Below are 24151 nucleotides of genomic sequence, written 5' to 3' on the forward strand. Positions count from 1 at the left end.
TTTCTATTTTTTGTTTGCTAAGAATTTTATCAGGAATGGATATTGGATTTTGTTAAGTGATTTTTCTGTCTATTGAGGTAAGCATATAGTTTTTGTTTTACAGTTCATTGACTGATTTTCAAATGTTAAATCAAGCCTCCATACTTGGAATAAACCCACTTGGGTCATGATGTATTAACTATTTAATATGTTGTTAGACTTGATTTGCTAAAATCTTGTTTAGCTATTTTATAGTTAACTATATGCAGGTCAGGAAGCAACAGAACTGGACATGGAACAACAGACTGGTTCCAAATAGGAAAAGGAGTACGTCAAGGCTGTATATTGTCACTCTGTTATTTAACCTATATGCAGGGTACATCATGAGAAACGCTGGGCTGGAAGAAGCACAAGCTGCAATCAAGACTGCCGGGAGAAATACCACCCTTACGGCAGACAGTGAAGAGGAACTAAAAAGCCTCTTGATGAAGGTGAAAGAGGAGAGTGAAAAAGTTGGCTTAAAGCACAACATTCAGAAAACTAAGATCATGGCATCTGGTCCCATCACTTCATGGGAAACAGATGCGGAAACAGTGTCAGACTTTATTTTTTTGGGCTCCAAAATCACTGCAGATGGTGACTGCAGCCATGAAATTAAAAGATGCTTACTCCTTGGAAGAAAAGTTGTGACCAACCTAGATAGCATATTCAAAAGCAGAGACATTACTTTGCCAACAAAGGTCCGTCTAGTCAAGGCTATGGTTTTTCCAGTAGTCATGTATGGATGTGAGAGTTGGACTGTGAAGAAAGCTGAGTGCCGAAGAATTGATGGTTTTGAACTGTGGTGTTGGAGAAGACTCTTGAGAGTCCCTTGGACTGCAAGGAGATCCAACCAGTCCATTCTAAAGGAGATCAGTCCTGGGTGTTCTTTGGAAGAATGATGCTAAAGCTGAAACTCCAGTACTTTGGACACCTCATGCGAAGAGCTGACTCATTGGAAAAGACTCTAATGCCGGGAGGGATTGGGGGCAGGAGGAGAAGGGGACGACAGAGGATGAGATGGCTGGATGGCATCACCGACTCGATGGATGTGAGTTTGAGTGAACTCCGGGAGTTGGTGATGGACAGGGAGGCCTGGCGTGCTGCGATTCATGGGGTCGCAAAGAGTCGGACAGGACTGAGTGCCTGAACTGAACTGAATTGAAGTTCATGAGGGATATTAGTCTTGCTTTCAACGAAGACTCTGTCATTGTTATATTTGCTCCTTTTTGCCTAACTTGTCTTTTCCGTCTGGTTGCTTTTAAGATTTTTTTCTTTATCACTATTTTTGAGCAATGTGATTACAATGTGCCTTGGGTGAAGCATTTTTTATGTTCCTTTTCCTTGAAGTTTAGTCTGCGAGTATAGTATTTGCAGCAAGTTTGAAAAGACTGGGATCAGTTTTTCATCCATACCGCTGTCCTCTTCGCCAGAGACTCCACTTTCACATATTTTAAACCATGTGCAGTTGTTACACAGCTCACAATGCTCTTTTCATTTTTCTAAGATTCTTTCTTTTGTTGTTCTTGTTTCATTTTGATTTCTATTCCTATGTTTTCAAGTTCACTGACCTTTTTCTCCTGCAATGTCTAATGTGCTATTAATCCTATTTGGTATATTTATTTTCCAATCCAGACACTGTAGTTTTCATTTCTGGAAGTTTTATTTGGGTTTTAACATCTTCCACATCTGTACTTAATGTTTTGAATACACAGAATACAGTTATAATAACTGTTTTAATATTATCTGCTAATTCTAACATGTCTATGAGTTCCAAGTTAATTTCAATTGATAACCTCCGTGTTTGTTCCTGGATAGTTTTCTATCACTATAAATCTAAAGTTTTGTTCAGGAATATCATTAAGTTACTTGGAAACAGTTTGATCCTTTCAGGTCTTGTTTTTATGATTTGTTATGTAGATCCAAAGCTGTAGATTATTCCCCTCTACTGAGGCACAAGCTGGATTTAGAAAAGGCAGAGGAACCAGAGATAAAATTGCCAACATATACAGGATCATAGAAAAAGCAAGGGAATTCCAAAAAAAATCTACTTCTGCTTCACTATGCTGAAGCCTTTGATTGGGTGGATCACAACAAACTGTGGAATATTCTTAATGACATGAGAATACCAGACCATATTACCAGCCTCCTGAGAAACCTGTATGCAGGACAAGAAGCAACACTTAGAACTGGACATGGAACAAAAGACTGGTTCAAAATTGGTAAAGGAGTATGTCAAGGCTGTATACTGTCATCCTGCTTATTTAATTTATTTTATTTTATTTTATTTTTGCTTATTTAATTTATATGTAGAGTACATCATGCGAAATGCCAGGCTGAATGAATCACAAGCTGCAATCAAGATTGCCGGGAGAAATATCAACTATCTCAGATATGCAGATGATACAACTTTAATGGGAGAAAGTGAAGAGGAACTAAGAGCCTCTTTATGAAAGTGAGAGTGAAAAACCCGGCTTACAACTCAACATTCAAAAACTATGATCATGGCATCTGGTCCTATCACTTCATGGCAAACAGATGGGGAAAACATGGAAAGTGTCAGATTTCATTTTCTTGGGCTTCAAAATTACTGCGGACGGTGACTGCAGCCATGAAATTAAAAGACACTTGCTCCTTGGAAGAGTAGCTATGAAAAACCTAGACAGTATATTAAAAAGCAGACACATCACTTTGCTGACAAAGGTCCATATAGTCAAATGTGGATTTTTGGTTTTTCCAGTAGTCATGTATGTATGGATGTGAGAGTTGGACCATAAAGAAGGCTGAGGGCCGAAGAATTAATGTTTTCGAACTATGGTGCTGGAGAAGACTCTTGAGAGTTCCTTGGACAGCAAGGAGATCAAACCAGTCAATCCTCAATAAATCAACCCTGAATACTGATGCTGAAAGGATTGATGCTGAAGATGAAGCTCCAATACTTTGGCCACCTGATGTGAAGAGATGACTCACTGGAAAAGATCCTGATGCTGGAAGATTGAGGGCAAGAAGAGAAGGGGGTGACAGAGGATGAGATGGTTGGATGGCATCACTGACTCAATGGACATGAGCTTAAGCAAACTTTGGGAGATAGTGAAGGACAGGGAAGCCTGGCACGCTGCGGTTCATCGGGTCACAAAGAGTCAGACACAACTTAGTGACTGAACAACAACAACTGAGGCAGGACTTTCTTGAGTAATCAATTTGGATTCCCATAAATTAGGAGCTTTTCTAGTCAGGCTACTGAAAACAGACACTATTCCTAGTCCTGTGTGATCACCATAAACTGTTTCCTTTACTCACAGATGACTCTCTCCCCCTCAATTCAGGTAGTTTCTTCATCCTGCCGAACACTACAGACTCTTGGGATCTCTGTACAGCTCTTTCCTCTCTGGTACTTTCCTGTAAACACTAGCTATCATAGTTTCCTTGGAATCACAGCTCCATCTCCTCAAGGAGTCTGCTGCACTCTGCCTCAGAAGTCCCCCTTCCTGTGCAGTAAACCGGAAACGCTATCATTAGACAGCAAGCTGGGACATACACGGGGCTCACCTGGGTTTTGTCCCAACTCTCAGAGATCTCAGTCCTTCATTGCCGTTTGTCCAGTGTTTTGAAAACTACTGATTCATACATAGTTTATCTGCTTGTTTCAAGGGGAAGGGTAAATAGGACCCTTGTTATCTCACCTTGGAGGAAGCAGAAGTCCTACTCTTCCATTTTCAAATACTTTGTTAAATGATTTGCTGAACACCATGCAATTATGCTCACAGAATCCCTTACGCTCTGTTATTAACCCAATTTAAAAAGATCATTAGAGTTTATCCAGCAAGAACTTGTTGTTAGGAACACTTTCTGGCTCTTCATGATCACTGATTTTTCTTTAAAGACTTCATACCATGACCTTCTAGAATTTTGTGAAAATGGACATTAAGTTCATCTATCTTCATTTTTCTCAATCCAACTTTTCCCTTCTTTAAAATTATGTATCTATTCTGTTGTGCTTCTCTCCATCATTCCCGAAAGAACATTAATACTGACTACAAAATCATATTTGTAGTAGTACCTTGGTGTGTAATTTCTTTGGATAATTGCAATCATTTAAAATAACAAGTTACCTTTCTCCCTTTGGGGCTCTCTCTGTCATATCTGTTTTCCTTTCATTACATTCCAGGGCAAGCCATAGGAAATGCAGTTAAAAGTACAGATGCTTTGGCATTTTTTTTTTTTTTTAAGTTCCCTTGGTAGCGTGCCATTGATTCTCTAATTTTTCATTGGGGTAAAAACACATAACATAAAATTTACCATCTTAACCATTTTTAAGTTCAGTAATATTATGTATATTCACATTATTGTGAAACAGAGCTCCAAAACTTTTTCATCTTGCAAAACTGAAACTCTATATCCTTTAAACAACAACTTCTCTTTTCCTCCTACTCCACCTCCTGGAAGAAGCTCCATCTTCTACTTTCTTTTTCTATGAATCTTATTACGGATATTTCAGGTAAGTGGAATCGTAACATTATTTGTCTTTTTGTGACTGGTTTATTTCAGTTTACATAATGTGCTCAGCATTCATCCATATTCTTGCCTCCCTAATTTTGATTCTAGAATCTTAACTCCATTACTTCTAGTGAATATTCTTTAGTCAGGCTAGTATTCTTCCTGTATTTCTAAAGAAAGGTAGCATTTATTTTCTCAAGCTGGATCCGTGAAATGACTTTCTGCTTTACCTCACTTATTAATACCTTATGCATTACTTAGCATCATTTCAATCTTTTGTCATGACTACTCCAGCTCACACTAAAGTTCCTTTCTCTGAATTTCCAAAACATTTATATTCTCTTGAGCACTATACGTGCACACGGACACACACACATTTTATACTTTTACTGAGTTTGCCCATGACCAGAAGTAAGAGATTTCTTAACCAGATTGTAAGCTCGTGGGTATAGTGTATGTTTCATATATTTAATTCTCAAATAGCACAATTCTGGGAGGAGCGCAGCTACTTAATAAATACTTTTTGACTTGACTTAGTTTATAAATCAGCTTTCAAGGGTTAAGTGAGCAGAGAATAGCAGAAAACAGGAGATTTAAAGTTACTTTTCTCATCTAGCTGGAAAAATAGTTCTCTCTTGTTAGAAAGCTAACTTTAAGATACAGTTACAGATAAGTTTATAAAAGATAAATGGAAGAGAATAGTGGCTTTGTTTTTTCAATCTTCCCTCTTGAACTATTTTTCCTGTGTAAGAATCCTCACCCCAGTAATCTATCTCATTGATTCTTCCTCTCTCACAAATAAATTACTAAGACACTTCTGATAACAAACTTGAATACTACTCTTGATGCTTTGTTGACAAAACCACTATCAAAACTGTCTTTGAACCTACTTCAAAGACACTTTTAATAGTCTGATAGCTGGCTAACTATACATTCATTTATGTATATGGAGAATAACTTTACAGGCAAAGGAAGATAACAGTAGCTATAAAAAGAATTAACTGAAACTACTACAGGAAATGACAACAATATCAGCAACAATATCTGGCTTCTGGATAACAATTTATTATCTTTTCCCTCCCCCCACCTCAATATTATAAAATTTTCAAACCTACAGAAATTTGGAAAGAATTTTACAGTGAAAACCATATACATTCTTTTTCTAGATATTACCATTAACATTCTGTAATCTCCTTATCACAAATCTATTACAATATTCATGTATTACTAAAATAGTCCCCTAGAAAAAGCATCTAATTATTCAACTTAGCTAAGTATCAAGAAAAACATACTCAGTAAAAATGCTTACAGGACTTCCTGATGGTACAGTGGATAGGAATCTGTCTACCAATGCAGGGGGTACGGGTTCGACTCCTGGTCTGGGAAGATTCCATATGTCATGGAGCAACTAACGCTCACCATAACTACTGAGCCCCTGCACCAGAACTCCTGGAGCCTGTGTGACCTAGGGCCTGAGAGCCACAACTACTGAGCCTGTGTGCTGCAACTACTGAAGCTGGAACGTGGCTAGAGCCCACACGGCCTAACTACTGAAGCCCATGTACCTAGAGCCTACACTCTGCAACAAGAGAAGACACTGCAATGAGAAGCCAGTGCACCGCAACTAGAGAGCCCACATGGACCAACAAAGACCCAGAGCAACCAAAAATAAATAAATAAATTAATTTAATTTAAAAAAATCGCTTGCGAAGGGAGAAACAGAAGTCTCGCTAGAGTTTTTTTTTTAAACCAAAGCAAACTTAGAACACACTTCAGTCAACAATATTTACTGAAGTTTTGAGAAGAAGATTGTTGCCACAAATTTTAACTCTCTATCATTTCTGCTTTAAGATGCACCAAGATTAAAACATTTACAATTTTACTTAATAGCAAATTATTTGATAGTTGCAAAATAGATGACATTAGTTAGTTTTAAGGGAAGAATTAAAACATTTCTAGATAGAAAAAACTTAAGATTAAGATGCTTATATGTAGTCAAACATATTTCTTTTTTTTCTAGATTCCTTTCAAAAGTATATGATTAATGGACCACCAGTAAGTGAATGAATAAATAAAATGTGGTTAACCAGCCATATAACAGAATACTTATCGAGAGAAAGGAATATACTGATACATGCAACACCACCGATTGGTCTAAAATAAAATATGCTAAAAAGAATTTCAAACAAAAATAAGTGCATAATGCATGATTGCAATTATATGAAATTCCAGAATAAGCAACCTACAGTGACACAAACCAGATATGTGTTCAGGGACTCACTGGAAGATGAGGATAGAAATGTTCCATATTACCTGTGGTTGTAGTTACTCAGGCTTATATACTTGCCAAAATACAATGAACTGTACACTTAGAATACTTTAATAAAGCTGATTTTTAAAGTTAAGAAAAAAGATTGATGGAAAAGAAAAATAATCTTATTATGTGTTATTGCTAGATAAGTACAATTTGAGTTGTAGCTCCCTCTACTGCAGGAAAAGAAAACTGGCAAGGACATTTCAAAATACAGTTTGGAAACTGAAAAAATACTCATATTAAACAGTGAAGTGAAATCCATTGTGTGTGTGTGTCCCTTAGTGTCTAATACTTAGATTGCACTGACGTTGTGGTAAGCCCTGCATGCTAAGTCACTTCAGTCATGTCCGACCCTTTGCGACCCTATGGATTGTAGCCTGCAACGCTTCTCTGTCCATGGGATTCTCCAGGCAGGGATACTGGAGTGGGTTGTTATTTCCTTCTCCAGGGAATCTTCCCAAGCCAGGGATCAAACCTGTATCTCTTATGTCTCCTGCACTGGCAAGCGGGTTATTTACCACTAGCACCACCTGGGAAGCCCCAGGTTAAGTCTTAAGAGGGATTAAAGAATGTGGAGACCATGCTGTGGTCCTTCAGTACACCACTTCAGGAGACTGGACTACATAAATATAACACTTGAGCAATGATTTGCCCACCTGACCTCATGGTGTACTAGCTATTCCTTATCAGGATAGGTAATTCCTTGATCCCTAATTGCTTCCTATAAGTGGTTTCCTGAGTCACAGATGTCAGTGGTTCCCGAAGTGTGATCCTCCAGACAGCAGCATCAGCATCACCTGGTAACTTGTTACAAATGCAGATTCTCAGACTCCACTCTCACCTGCTAATCAGCAACTTTGGCGAGGGAGTCCAGGATCTGTGTTTTAAGAAGCTTTCCGAGTGACTCTGATGCATGCTCAAGTTTAAGAACCACTGCCCTCGGTTTACCAATTTTTGTAACTTCTAACACCACTTAGTTTGCACTGTTTTTGCTTTTCTCCTTCATGTTGGCATCTGAATCTGTGACTCTCCAGAAAACAGATCAACTTTCTTGATTCCCTCACTTTCCACATCTTGCTGCCTTCTTCTTGCTTTATCAGTTTCTTGACTTATTATTAGCTATATTATCTAGCACTAACTGAATTCACACACTGAGCCTAAAGCAGGAAATAAAACAGGTCTATTATTCTCTTCTTCCCACTCCCATTTTGGCAAGATCTTATAAAACTGCTATTTTTCTGCTCTTGCTCTCTTGGAATCAAATGATTCCAATCCTTTATCCCACAAATATTTAATACTGAAACACGTATATGTGACTTCACCATTGACGGTGGGGATACAAGAATAACTAAAATACACAAAAACACCGTCCTTGTCGGTTCATATTCTAAGGCATATATTCTTATATCCCTAGGGAAATTTTATACTATGTTAGAATATAGATGCTATGGTGAAAATTAAAGTAACAGAAAATGAGAGAATAAGGGGACAATTTGAAATTTCACATAGGAAATCAGGAATGCTTTAAAAATTAGTTAGAAATGATAAAGTGATACAATTAAAAACTACTACTTAAGATTTGAAACTATAAGACACCTAGAAGAAAACAGAGAAACAGCTTCTTGACAGGGGTCTTGGCAATGATTTTTTTGGATATGACACCAAAAGCACAAGCAACAAAGGCAAAAATAAGTCTAACTATCTCAAATTAAAAAGCTTCTGCAATGCGAAAGACTCCAAAAAATGAAAAGGCAACCTACAGAATGGGAGAAGATAATTGCAAGTCATGTATCTGGCAGCAGTTAACATCCAAAATATATAAAAAATACACCTCAATAGCTAAAAACTAAATAACCCAATTAAAAACAGGCAGAGGAATTGAATAGACATTTTCCCCAAAATACACAGAAATGGCCAATAGCTATACATGCAAAGATGCTCGACATTATTAATCATTAGGAAAATGCAAATCAAAACCACAATGAGATATCACACCTGTTTCAATGACTGTTACCAAAAAGGCAAGAAATAACAAGTGCTGGTGAAGATGGGGAGAAAAAGAAACCCTTGTGAACTGTTGCTGGGAATGTAGTACAAGTCTTGCACATAATGTTCCACACAAAGAATACTTAAATGATGATGACAATGACATAAGAGCATCTCATTCCATACAGTTCTTGCTGTATGGTTATTAGATTTTCACACAGAGACAAGCACATGCACAACAGGTAAGTTTAGTAACTATACAGCATGATGATCTATTCATTAAGTGGAAGTGGATCATCACAAAGGTCTCCGTCCTCATCATCCTCATGTTGAGTAGGCTGAGGATGAAGAGAAGAGGAGGGGTTGGTCTTGATGTCTCAGAAGTGGAAAGGGAGGCAGGTACTCAGTATAGCTTTACAGAAATACAGCTTAAATTCTGACTTTTTTGCTTTTGCATTTTTCTAAAAATGTTTCTATGTGGTACCAATTACTCATATCATAGAAGGTCCATGTTGTAAAAGAATTCGAAAGCTGTCTTAAATAATCAGAACCCTCCTACCAGGTAGTCTAGGGTCAATTTGCTTCCTGGACTTGCTTCTTCCACATCATCTGCCACTGGTTTGGAAGGGCTCATCTTCTGTTAATTCTTCTGGTGTGGTGTCTAATAGCTCTTGAATTTCTGAAAGATCCATATCTTGAAACCCTTCACCTCCGTTTTTTTTATTTTTTTCCCCCATATCCACAATTTCTCTCATGATTTCTTTGATTGGCTCTGTTGTAGATCCTGTGAAGTCATGCATAACATCTGGACAGTTTTCTCCAGTAAAGATTTACTGTTTTGGGCTTGATGGCTTTCATGGCTTTTTCTTTAACAATGACAGCATCTTCAAGGCTGTAATCCTTCCATTCCTGTTGTCTCTACTGGGCTTCTCGTCCACAGTATTAAGTCTTTTATGTAAGTACCCTGTGTAAAGAGCCTAAAACATCTGTATGACCCCTGATCTAGAGGCTGACTTAGAGATGTTGTGTGTGGAGGCAAGTAGACCACTTTGATGCCTTTGGTGGTGAACTCTGGAGTTCTAGATGGCCAGGGTCATTGACCAATAATGAAAGAATTCTAAAAAGCAATCTCTTACTGGCAAGGTACTTTCTGACTTCAGGGACAAAGCAAGGATGGAACAAATTCAGAAAAGGGTTCTCCTCCAGGCCTTCTTATTGTGCAACCAAAAGATGGTGTTTTTCTTTTTCCTTCAAGGCTCAAGGGTTATTAGCAGCTTTGAATATAAAGGCAGTTCTGATCAACCCAACTGCATTTGCACAAAATAGCAGAGTTGGCAGTTAACAGTAGAGCTCTCTCTTCCTGCCTTAAATCCTGGTGCTTGCTTCTCTTCTTTACTAATAAATGACCTCTGTGGCATTTTTCCCCCTAGAATAGGGCTCTTTTGTCTGCATTAAAAACCTGTTTAGCCAGATATTCTTTATCCTCAACAATTTTCTCAGTGGTGTCTGGGAACTCATCTGCTGCCTCTTGGTCGGCAGAAGCTGCTTCTCTTGTTATCGTGACATTTTTTAAAGCCAAATCTCTTTCCAAAATTTAGCAAACCATCCTTTATTGGCATTAAATCCTCCAGCTTCAGATCCTTCACCTTCCTTTTGCTTTGTCTTATAATGATTTTTTCTCAAATTATACTAGTCTAAAGGAATGCCTTTCTTATAGCAATCCTGCACTCACATAAAAAGCTGCATTTTCATGGAAAGATAAAAGGTATTTTGCAAAAAGTGTAAGGTTTTTGTGTCTGCTGATCTAGCTGCAGCGATGAATCCATGAATTTCTTTTTCTTTCACATAATCATCCTTACACAGATTCATTTATCATGCAGTAACAAACACTAGCTGCAGACCTCAATCTATAGTAAATGTCAAGCAATTCAATTTTTTCTTGCAATGTCAATGACTTTACTTCTTAGGAACATGTTCAGCATCACTGTGGGGGTACCATGGTGTTATTTACAGTTCACAATATTGCACTAAATATGATGAAAAATATTTAAAAACTAAAAGAGACCACTTTTTCCTTGATAACACAATTTACTAGAGAGATGAACTGCTCCTATGGAGATGATTAGCATTACTCTTCATTTTAAGCATATACTCAAATCATTGGACTGCAAATATAGTGCCATGTATATAGTCTGTGTTAGTGTGAGTTTTGAGAAATTTTAATTTTAATAATAGATCTGTATATATTTCATGGTAGTCTATGATAAAATAGACTAGTATGTACATATATTTTATGAATTCATGATGTACCTGATTTTTTTCCTTAATTTTTTCAATACTCCTAGGTCACACGGTTCATTTGCAAGTTTTTTCAAATTGCCACAAAACTCAAAAAAACTTTCCAATATATTTATTAAAAATAACCTATATATAAGTGGATCTGCACAGCTGAACCTAAGTTATTCTAGGATCAACTATAATTATCTTTGGGAAGTGAAAATAGATGTGGCATACAGAAAAACTTTTATTTTTCATTTTTTCTGTTCCATACTACTTAATTCATTTTGCCATATCCACAGACTATTTTTCTACTTTAAAAATATCAACATTCAAAAAACTAAGATCATGACATCTGGTCCCATAACTTCAAGCAAATAGATGGGGAAAATGTGGAAACAGAGAAAGATTTTATTTTCTTGGGCTCCAAAATCACTGTGGACAGTGACTGTAGCCATGAAAGTAAGACACTTGCTCCTTGGAAGAAAAGCTATGATAAACCTAGACAGCATATTAAAAAGCAGAGACATCATTTTGTCAACAAAGGTCTGTCAACTCAAAGCTATGGTTTTTCCAGTAGTCATGTAGAGATGTGAAAGAAGGACCATAAAGAAGGCTGAGCACCAAAAAAGTGATGCTTTCGACCTTGGTCCTGGAGAAGATGCTTGAGAATCCCTTGGACAATGAGGAGATCAAACCAGTCAATCCTAAAAGAAATCAACCCTGAATATTCATTGGAAGGATTGATGCTAAAGCTGAAGCTCCAATATACTTCGGCCAGCTGATGCGAAGAGTCAACTCACTGGAAAAGACCCTGATTCTGGGAAAGACTGGGGGTAGGAGGGGAAGGGGGCGACAGAGGATAAGATGGTTTGATGGTATTACTGATTGATGGACATGAGTTTGAGCAGACTCCAGGAGATGGTTAGGGACAGGGAAGCCTGGTGTGCTTCAGTCCATGGGCTCACAAAGAGTCAGACATGACTTGGTGACTACACAACAACAGACTATTTTTATACTTTAAAAATATCTGTATTAAAAACAATCATACTAGCCTTGATTACTGAGGAGCTACACAAGACAAAGGAAACAGATGTTTATCTGACTAATTTTAATGTGACAAGTGCTATGCTCTTCATTCTGTACAGTTTAACAAACATTTGTTGAGTGTATGTATACTCTACCCCAAACATGAAGCAGTGATGGTATTAATATTTGCAGACTATCAAAACAAAGGAAGTACTGTAGGTATACCTAAAGATGGCCTAATCCTGTCTTAGTTTTGGAGAGGACTCCCAGAGACAGTGATATTTGAGCTAGACCTTGAAAAAGTAATAGGATTTTCTAAGGGATATAAAAAAATAAATGATAAATTTCATGCACAAGTGAAAGCAAGAGTAAAGACACACACACTCAACAAATGTTTGTTGAAATATACAGAATGAATAGTATAGCACCTGTCACATTAAAATTAGATAAACATCTATTTCCTCTGCCTTGTGTAGGTCCTAAGAAATCAAGGCTAATATTAATTGTTTTTAATACAGATATCTCTAAAGCATAAAAACTGTATGCAGATATAGCAAAATGAATTAAATAGTATGAAACAGAAAACATACAGTAGGCAGGTATGGATCAAATAAATGCAGGGGGAAAGTGGTGTAGTAGGAGATGTGACTAAAAAGGTACATGCAGAACTCAATCATTCAGTAAAACAGCAAAGAATATAAAAAACACAGAAATACGAAACAAACTTTTTCGTCCATCTTTCTCACTTGTGGAAGTATACGTGTAGGATAATGTCTAGAAGTAGGATTACTGAGGCAAAAATAATGTGCTCTTAATATTTCAACACGTTCTTTGTAAAAAGATTTCCCCACCCACAACAAACAATGTACACGGTCACTTCCAGTGCTTGTAAGTGACTAGATCCATATGTTCTTATTAACACCAGAATGCGAACTTCTTAAATCTTAAGTAACTGAAAGTGAAACATGGTATTTGATTATTCATTTTATTTCATTTCTTTATGAGTGGGTCAAATATATATTTTTCATGTATTTATGGTATTTCCCATCTGTTTTCCAGTAAACTGCCTTAACTTTTTCCTTACAAGAAAATTTACCCATTGACAAGCAAAAGTACTGCAAATATATTTACACTGTAAAAGACAATTGATACTTTACTTTGTCTGATGTTCTTCCCCACCCCACCCCCACCCTTGCAGATGTTTATTTTTCTGCAATTAAAAATTTAAATCTTTTCTTCTATGGTTTCTGGGTTGTGTGTCATGCCATCTTCATCCTAACAGCTGGGGAGTAAAAAAAAACTTTGATTTGTTTTAGAATTTTACTTCATTTTTAATATTTAAAGCTATGTTCTATATAATTTCAGTTTTAGTATTTACAGGAATCCAGTTTTGGTTTTTTTTTGGATAATTTTTCTAACTTCATTTATTAAATTATTTAACTTTTCCTCAATGATCTGAACTGCCTTTTTTCAAAGATGACATTTCCACATGTAAGTGGACTTATTTTTGAAATCTATCCTGTTCCACTGTTTAATTTATTCTTACATCATTTCTAAACCTTTTTAATTAGCATAGCTTTATAATGCACTTTTAAAATGATCTATTTTATATACAAATATTGTATACTATATGATATGAAGTAGGTTGTATTTTTCATTATCTGCAAGATTTGTCTCCTACGGTGATCATACTTTGTCAGCATAGCTAAGCTGGAACTATATTTGTCAGAATTACTTTCTCTGTACAATTCTGAGTTAGGGTTTGCTACAAAAAACATATATATGATGCGGAGGAAGAAAAAGCATGAGCCATTATGCTCTCAGGGGCAGTGCAGGGTTGCCACGTGCTGTTAAGAGTTATGCATATTGTCAGGGATTACCTGGCTCACCTTGGAGGTGTGGGGCAGCTGCCAGACCTGCATTTTCTGCAGTTCCTACTGGAGCACCTCATCAATTTCTCCAATTTCTAAGACAGGCTTGTATAGCCCCATGGCAGAAGGTGCCAAGTACTTCTGCAAGTCACTTGCTTATGAACACTGGAGGAAGTGAGACAGATGTGGGATCGCTTGTCCTTGTGAGTTCTCCAGCTTGTCCTCATTCTCCTTTGCTTCACATCTGCCTTTCTTTCCCCAGCTCCTAGGCACACTTTATACCTTCTACCTTGTATTTTGTGCCAGGTATGACTCTAAGGGCTTTGCTGTATTAATCCTCATAACAACCCTTTTAGGTGATACTATTATTAATTCCTCTTTTACAGATGATGAAACTGAGGTAGAGAGATGAAGTAATTTGTCCAAAGTCACACAACTATTAAGAAAAAGAGTTGGGAAAAAACAGATAAATATGAACTGGTTAAGAATACATGGTTAGATGTCTTTAATGTTTGGTTAACTTGGGTATATACAGAAAAGACATACCTATTAAATCTGTGCATGATACAAAGCTGGAATAGATAATACATTAAAAGAAAAACTCAAGGGTTCAAAAAATTTTCAATAAATTAGAATATGTTAAATCTACCAAAATAAAATTTAATGATGAATCAAGGGAAAAGGTAATTAAATTTCAGAAAAGCTAATCATACCAATATAAGAGAGAAAATAATTATCTTAGTTCATATTTAAAAGGAAAAAGACCTATAGTAAAATTTCAAGATATATTACCACGGCCACCATAAAACAGAATACAATACTATCTTCATGTATAAGTATGGCTGAGTCCCTTTGCTGTCCACCTGAATTGTCAGAACGTTGTCAATCAGCTATACTCCAATACAAAATAAAAAGTTTAAATAAATAAATGTTTTTTTAAGAAAGAATATAATAGTATCTTTCACTAATGAAGGTATAATGAGCAACTTAGTGACTGGTACTCTGCACTGGTTTAATCACATCTGATACAGTGTTCAGTCTAGGAAACCATGGAATCATTCTCCAGAGAAACCAACCAGAATGGTATCAGAAACAAATAATTCAGAAACTTGTCATCTTTAGCCTAATATATACAAATATTGTTAGTTAACATCCATGTAGAAGACTCCATATTTCCAAAGGATAAAGCATGGAACATAGAATAGAACTCACAGTGAAGCAGATTTTTAACTCAATATAAGAAACATGCTTCTAGTAAAGAGAATTCAAATTGGAAAAGTTAAACTGTCACTGTTTGCAGATGATATGATACTATACACAGAAGATCCAAAGGATGTTATCAGAAAACTACCATCAGAGCTCAGAGCTCTGGAATGAATTATCAGAGCTCAGCAATGAATCTGGTAAAGTTCCAGGTTACAAAATTGATACATAAAAATCTGTTGCATTTCTATACATTAACAGTGCAACATTAGAGAGAGAAATTCAAGAAGCAATTCCATTTAACATCATTCTTTGCATCACAAAGAATAAAATATCTAGGAATAAACCTACCTAAGGAGACAAAAGATCTGTACTCTGAAAACCATAAGATGCTGATTAAAGAAATCAAAGAAGATATAAACAGATCGAAAAGTATACCATGTTTGTATTTTGGAAGAATCAATATTGTCAAAATGACTATACTACCCAAGGCAATCTAAGAGCCAACGCAACCCTTATTAAATTACCAGTGGCTTTTTTCACAGAACTAGAACAACAACAACAACAACAAAATCTCAAAATTTGTAATGAGACATGAAAGACCCTGAAGAGTCAAAGCAATATTGAAAAAGAAAAATGGAGCTGGAGGAATCAGGTTCCCTGACTTCAGACTATACTACAAACTACACTCATCAAAACAGTAAGGTACCACATTAAAAACAGAAACATAGATCAATAGGATAGAAAATCCAGAAATAAGGCCATGCACCTACAGTCAATTAATCTATGACAAAGGAGGCAAGATGATACAATGTTGGAAAGACAGTCTCTTCAACAAATGGTGCTGGGAAAAGTGGACAGCCAAATGTAAAAAAAAAAAAAAAAAATGAAATTAGATTATTCCTTAACTCCATACACAAAAAGAAGCTCGAAATGGGTTAAAGATCTAAATGCTAGACCAGACACTATAAAACTCTTAGAGGAAAACATAGGCAGAACACTCTCCAACATAAATCACAGCTGCTGCTGCTGAGTCGCTTCAGTCGTGTCCGACTCTGCGACCCCATAGACCGGCAGCCCAGCAGGCTCCACCGTCCCTGGGATTCTCCAGGCAAGAATACTGGAGTGGGTTGCCATTTCCTTCTCCAGTGCATGAAAGTGAAAAGTGAAAGGGAAGTCGCTCAGTCATGTCCGACTCTTAGCGACCCCATGGACTGCAGCCTACCAGGCTCCTCCATCCATGGGATTTTCCAGGCAAGAGTACTGGAGTGGGGTGCCATTGCCTTCTCCTTAAATGAGATGACGAAGCTTCATCTTTTTTAATCCATCTCCCAGAATAATGGAAATTAAAGCAAAAATAAACAAATGGGGTCTACTTAAACTCAAAAACCTTTGCACAGCAAAAGAAACAATAAACAAAATGAAAAGACAACCCACAGACTGGGAGAAAATATTTGCAAATGATGTGACTGATAAGGGATTAGTCTCCAAAATTTACAAACAGCTTATTACATTTAATAGCATAACAACAAGAAACCCACTCAAAAAATGGGTAGAAGACCTAAATAGACATTTCTCTGAAGAGGACATACAGCCAAGAGGCACATGAAAAGATGTCCAACATTGCTAGTTATTAGAGAAATGCAAATCAAAACTACAATGAGATATCATGTCACACCAGTCAGAATGGCTATCATAAAAAAACCCACAAACAACAAATGCTGGGAGAGAGTGTAGAGAGATGGGAGCTCTCCCGCACTGTTGGTGGGAATGTAAATTGTTACACCCACTATAGAGAACAGTACAGAGGTTCCTCAAAAAACTAAAAACAGAACTAACGTATGACCCTGCAATCCCATTCCTGGGCATACATCCAGAGAAAAACATGGCCCAAAAAGATATATGCACTTCAACGTTCTTGCAGCGCTGTTTGCAATAGCCAAGACATGGAAACCACTTCAACGTCCATCGACAGAGGAATAGATAAAGATGTAGTACATATAGACAATGAAATATTACTCAGCCACTAAAAAGAATGAAATAAGGTCATTTGCAGCAACATGAGTGGACCTAGAGAGTGTCATATTGTGTGAAGTAAGTAAGACAGAGAAGGAGAAATATGACATCCTTTATATCTGGGATCTAAGAAGAAATGATACAAATGAACTTACTTACAAAACAGAAAAAGACTCTCAGACTTAGAAAACAAATTCATAGTTGCTGGCGGAGCGGGGGTGAGGGGTGGGGTGGAGCAATAGTTAAGGACTTCAGGAAGGTCATGTACACATTGCTATACTTAAAATGGATAACCAACAAAAACCTATTGTATAGCACATGGAACTCTGCTCAATGTTATGTGCCAGCCTGGATGGTAAGTTTGGGGGAGAATGGATACATACATATGTATGGCTGAGTCCTTTTGCTGTTCACCTAAAACTATCACAACATTGTTAATAAGCTATACCCCAATACAAAATGTTTTGGTGTTAAAAAAAATTAAAAACATGAATGTGCTTCTAATAATAAAAGCTTCTGAACAATGCAGTGTTAGCCTTATAAGGCAGTGATGTGCTTTATCATCTAATGAGATTAACAAAACACCTTATGACACACTGTTCTTTATGTTGTAAAGAGATCTGTAGCACTGGGAATGTCCGTATGTAGAGAGGAGGAATGGACTGGAATGGTGTTTGTTGGATCTCTAAATTTTTTGCAGCTCAAAAAATTTCTTTTGATTCTAGGCATAAAGACAGCAACTGAATTTGAGGCAGGAAAATAAGCAGTTTAATTTATTTTTACCTGATAACAAAAGCAAAACCAGAAAAGCATCTAAAAGAATAACACCAATTAAGGTACATGACAGTATACATTTTGATGTTGCTGAAATACTTATCAAGATATTCATCTATATATGTATATGTGCACTTAATAGCCTACTTAATATTATACAGTGAAGAGTCTATAATATCCATTGTGGATGTACAATAACTTATTTAACTTTCCAACTAATACTAACCCAAGAGTAACTTTTTATAAACCTTCAATAAACATTCATGTACATAAATCTTTTTCCATAGCCTTGACTATATAAGAGTATTGATATATTCTTATAGAGCTTTCCAGAATTCTGCCATTATACTCAAATTATGAATTTTAAGATAGGGTGAAAAAGCACACAAGCAAGATACACAGGCGCACATATGCAAAACAATTTCTGCCCCAGAGATCCTAATACCAGAGAAAACAGACACACCATAGTAAGTTGGTCTTGATTTTATGCATTTCTTTTTTAATAGTAAATTCGTTAAGAAGACAATGTTAATGCATAGTAAAGGGCTAAAGACAAAATAAAGGTACTCTTATTTGACAAAGAGTCTAAGTCATTCTTCCATGAGATGAAACTAAAAATTGAAGAGTAAACTATACAAGACTTCACTATATATTTGGAATAAAATTTACTGGAATAAAACATAGTCACAATTGATCACATAGTGACCACATAGCAAAACCAGCCTACAGTTTAAAAAAATTTTACAGCATCTACTTACTTTAATGTTTCAGCAAGAAAGAAGCTCTGCTGTACATCATCATGCGTAGGAGTAGAGGAGTACACATCCTTCACCCCAGAAAATCCGCCACTGACTCGGCAATACTTTTCAATAGCCTGTGAAAGAGATCAGACAAGAGTCAGTTCCATAGAATTTCAAGTTTTGAAGGACAAGTTAAGGAACCATAGTTAAAAGTTCAGAGAATCTCTATGAAAATTTTACAGTTTCAGAATAAGACTTTTTTAATCAGATGGAAATAGCCTTGCACTGGAAAAATTAACTGAAGCATCCTGTTTGATGTAGAATGTCTCTCCAAAACTCTTTAATCTTTTTAAGATATTTTATATTTTCCTAACTTAGGAGTCAAATTTAGTCTATTCACACTGAGTTAGAGATCTGTCTGGTACAATAAAACCTCATTAATTCTGACAAATCAAGAGGGAAGTCAGTTTGAATTAAAAATTTTAAAAGCAATTTTATCATTTCCAAGGATAAACAACAATCCAACTCATGCTAAAAAGTGTATTACTGAAGGAGCTCTCCACAGCAACAGCAATATGATATTTACTGTAAACACACTATATGCCAGTGTATTATCATAATCCTATGAATTAAGCATTATAGTTGGTATAAACTGGCAGGAAGAGCCCACCCTCACACCTATTACAATAATAATCACAAATATTGAGAGCTAACAATCATTAAGAATTTACTATATGCTGAAGGCTTAAGAGCTTTAAATCTATTAACAATTATATTTCTAACAACCCTGTGAGGCTATCTTAATAGCTTTACTATTCAGATGGGAAAACTGAGGCAAAGAGTAATTTGCTCCACATTATTATTAACTACTATGTTCTACTGCCCAAAGGGGAGTTCATATTCTTAATTTATCTTTCTTCATCTTTGAACATGTCTGAATAAAATATTCTGAATTAAAAAGAATCTATTCAAAACCCTGTTAATTCAAAACTATCAAACATTCTGCTTTTGTAGATGTATTACTCTTTGCAATTAAGCCATACAGAAAGAGTTGAAAGCACATATGATTCTTTCCTTTCTCTACCCCACCAAACCCAGAGAAATTGAATGAAGGTATGGTTATTTAACTCATCATTATGCTGTGGCTTACTGCTTCTAGCCTTGCTACTTTTCTTACTTATATGGTCTTCCTCCTTTCTGAAGAAGAGCTAATTAACACTTACACTATTCATTTTTACATAATTCCTCTAAATATGAAGCAATAAATGTTAGGGGACATTCAAGTCATATTCATTGCAGGATTACCTTACCTCTTTCCCTTATACTGGAGAACGGAATGACAATCTACTCCAGTATTCTTGCCTGGAGAATCCCATGGGCAGAGGAGCCTGGCGGGCTACAGTCCATGGGGTCGCAAAGAGTCGGACACAACTGAGCGACTAACACTCACTTCTCCTATATATTGGTTTACCTCAGCATTAGTAAGCCGTTACTACACAACAGAAGTGTGTGTGTGTGTCCTATTCTCAAACCACTGTGCCAACACTGTGTCTCTTTCTCAACTGTGGCAGGACACTCCTGCACAAAGTTCCCCTAGCAGCTGTGTTCCCAATTTTGGACCCAGGCAGAGAAAAGCAGCAACAATAAATGCTTTGCCTGTTCCTGCTCTGTATTTGTAATCACCTTGCTTCTATTAATAGTCTCTTAAACTCCATAAAGAACATCTATGTCTGAATGGCAAATGACACATAAGTGTCCTCACCTTAGTTCAAGTCTTTATCACATCATTTCTACATTATTGCAGTGGTCTCCAAAACCCACCAACTTGCAGATTACAATCAGATCCTTTTGTTGTGTTAGTCCCCACTAAAAAGTCTTCAACAGTTCCTTCCCCTTTCAAAAACCTTTAGTAGTCCCAGGATGGACTCTTAAAGTTAAGGAGTTTTAGTGGGTAAGAGATGGAGAAGAAAAAGAAGATCAGAGAGATTGTGAGCTAGGCAAAGGACCTTCTACCCCTACTTTGCAAATGAGAAACACTTGCATAGTACATGAGAAAAGTGTGTGTGTATGACATCTGAAACACTGAGTAAAGTATTCATGCCTTGACCTAACATGCAAGACTATCTACATAATGGCACCAAACTTTTGTCTAGTTGACCCGTGAAACCTTCTTTTTCATAAATTGGGCTACATTCTGATCTAAAATACATCTTACACATTCTTGTCTGCACAATTTATTAACACTATTTATCTCACCTAGAATGTCTTTGGTTCTATCTAGACTCCAAGTTTAAGGTAAATAATTTGAATATGACTATCCATTGTAATTAGTACTATTTATCATAATTAGTATGTCTCAGAGAATAAAACACCTCCTCACTTCCAGTGATAAGCTATATTTTCATGAACAATCTTATTGACTTTTCTTTCTCCCAGGTACTGATGACAATGGAATTCTCTGAAAGGTTAGCGTTTTACAAGTAAACCATTTGCTTTCTTTACTTACTAACCATTAAAAATTCCTCTTTTCAAATATATGTATGTGAACACACACACCCAGGTGGCACAGTGGTAGAGAATCTGCATGGCAATGCAGGAGATACAAGAGAGGTGGTGGGTCTGATCCCTAGGTCAGGAAGATCCTCTGAAATAGGAAATGGCAACCCATTCCAGTATTCTTGCCTGGAAAATTCCATGGACAGAGGAGCCTAGGGGGCTACAGCCCATGGGGTTGCAGTCAGACATGCCTGAGCATGCACACAACACACACACACATATATGGAGAGACAGAGTATGTGTGTGTGTTGGCATTATCTTTCAGTGTAGAAAAATTTTAACAATTCAATAATCCTTCTTGTGGTGCCACTAAAGAATTACTCTGAACACAAACTGAAGTGAATGGGGGTTAATTTACCTAGGCTGTGAATCTGGGCAATTTTACAATGATTTTAGTTTACTCTAGAGGTTAAGCATTAATAGTCAAATATAGAAATTTTATAATCATAGTGAAAAACTGCCATTTAAATGATTCTAAACATGAAGTAACATGGATGAGGACACATGGCACTGATTTAACAGTCTTGCACATAAAATGAAATCCTGGCTTATTTACCAGTGCTGCTTCCCAGCCCCACTCCCGGTATCTTGGATCGTGAGTGAATCGCCAGAGGTACCAATAGGTTTCAATGACTTCTGGACGGAGGATGTAATACTTTTCAGCCTGCCGGACTGCCACAGCTTCTACTGCACCATCAAACTTGAATGATTCAGGACCAAGCTTTAATGCTGTAACATGACAAAAGAAATAAATGAGCACAGTAAACCATTTTTGTTGGGTTTGCCAGAAATTTTTCCTCCCTTGAAAGAATACAGTATAAAGTAATTTTATAGCTGTTTTATTGCTGCTGTTTTGCAAAATCAGTGACTTTAAAAGCTCCACATTTTCTTATAAATATTTCTATTATTCTGACATGAAATATTTTTCATAATGTATATCAACATACTGCTACATCTAACTGAAGTGACAAGAGTCTAGTAATTCTTTAGAAACAAATTTAAGGCTAGACATAAGCACATTACATTCCTGTTTTGGTCCAAAATCAAATGAAACAGATAAATAACTGTATTGTGCAAAATTATTTTTTTAAAAGTCAAGACAATTTAAGTCTTTTTAACATAACACATACATGTAAGAAAACATTTCAGAGCTCAGATTTTGAGTTAGATTTAGTTGCAGATTATAATCTTTTAAGTATACCATAGTACGTTAAGAAGCAATACATTTTAAAACTTAAAGCTAGTTTTAAAAATCATCTCTCTTCTATAACCTCTGTATATACAGCTAGGAAGAGGTTCAAATCGCCAACCACTAAGAATTTCATCAGTAAATTGCCCATTTATCAGTCTGAATAAATACCTGAAACTAACAATACTGTAAATCAACTACAGTTAAAGAAAAAACTTAAAAGAAATATTGCCATTACACATATACAACATTACATAAAATACCTTAAATTATGATTTCCATTCAGGCTGGAATATAGTACTACATGAAAGACTTCTAAAGAACCTCTTTCTAATCATACCCAGCACTCTATACCTGGGCAATACAAAATCACCCTGCACTGGGATGTTGGAGTCACACACAATTACCACTCTCAGCTGTCACCTTTCTTTTTTACTAGTTTGTATCAGTGCCAAATAATTTCAAGGTCTCTCACTTCTTCCAAGAAATGCTAGGTACTTTTATATTTTCTCAGAAAAGGTAGCATAAGAACCATGCCAAAACAAAAGCATGCCATAGTTGTTGGCATGACGTTTGCAGTGGCCAAATTTTAGCATTGTAAGGGTGACACCATAAACTCCTTTAATCATAATTAAAATAAAGCATTTCATACCACTGCCCACACTGGAGAAAAAACACAAACCAAAAAACACTGTAGTGATGGTAGCTCTATTAAAAGCAAACCGTGATCCAGAAGAGAGCTGAAAAGCAAGCTATTATTGCTAAGTCTTGGAGAACTAAAGTAGAACCGAAGCAGGCGTTTTTAACCTGAGGACATAACTCTATGGTAGGCTTTCAAAGAGGGAGATAATGTTGTGTCTAAGAAGCCTCTGAAATTGCATGCAAAACTTTATGTGTGCTCATATAGTTCTGACCACCTCCTCAATGGGATGTGAGGTAAGGACTAACCAAGAAATTATCAATATATTGTAAGAAAACTTCTACTCAGCTTACTGACAAGATCTGGCATACAATCAAATATTGTTTGTCATTTAAAAATGTTTTTAAAATAAGAAAAGCCAAACAAACATCATAGGCACCAAAATGAGAGTAATCCAATAAATAGGAAGAAAAGTCACTTACTCTGGGTTTCATGTTTTCCTTTTCTCAAAGACCAGGAGTGTTAAGTGATTGTATGGAGTTTTCAAATGTTAACCTTTTAAGGCTAACTTTAAATTAGATAATAATCCCATAATCATAATGATATCACTTGAGTTAAAGTAGACATTGGCTGTGTGGAACTAATATTTTAGACTTCTTAGTAAAATTTTTATTTCACTGATTAATCATTTATAACTTCATTCATGAGGAGTTGGTGAGTAAAAACATGCAAATCTAATACACATACCATATCCATTATTTTTGCCAAATCATTGTTTTGACGTTTCTGAGGGCATTAATTCTCAGGTGCTCTTTTGCTTAAGCAATGTTGTAAAAAATAATTTCAAAACATTCTACCTCTACTTAATTTCTATTCCTTACCTAAAATTTCTCACTTACAATCGATACATCATTTCTAAAAGGAAAATAACTAATCCAACAAGTAAAAATTGAGTCAAAATCATAAATAATTTAGTACTTGAGTAAAAAGAATCTAGAGGATGCAAAAATCATATAATGAAGGTGAAGGAAAGAGATACGC

The 24151-nt window shown here is 36.2% G+C and overlaps 1 protein-coding gene across 3 annotated transcripts in view; it reads right to left on the reverse strand.

Moving 5' to 3' along the window:
* MAN1A2 (mannosidase alpha class 1A member 2) overlaps positions 1-24151 on the reverse strand; it is a 152203-nt gene that overhangs the window by 11576 nt on the left and 116476 nt on the right. For 2 of the 3 annotated variants that reach the window (XM_070785837.1, XM_019956728.2), the window contains 2 exons: positions 21838-22010; positions 18744-18859 (listed from right to left, as the gene is read on the reverse strand). In XM_070785837.1, coding sequence (XP_070641938.1) covers positions 18744-18859; positions 21838-22010 — 289 coding nt within the window. Of the gene's footprint in view, positions 1-13381; positions 13404-18743; positions 18860-21837; positions 22011-24151 lie in introns of those variants that run through there. The other variant, XM_070785838.1, reaches the window with a different exon arrangement.

Source organism: Bos indicus, chromosome 3, assembly GCF_029378745.1.
Source record: "Bos indicus isolate NIAB-ARS_2022 breed Sahiwal x Tharparkar chromosome 3, NIAB-ARS_B.indTharparkar_mat_pri_1.0, whole genome shotgun sequence".
Taxonomy (NCBI): Eukaryota; Metazoa; Chordata; class Mammalia; order Artiodactyla; family Bovidae; genus Bos; species Bos indicus.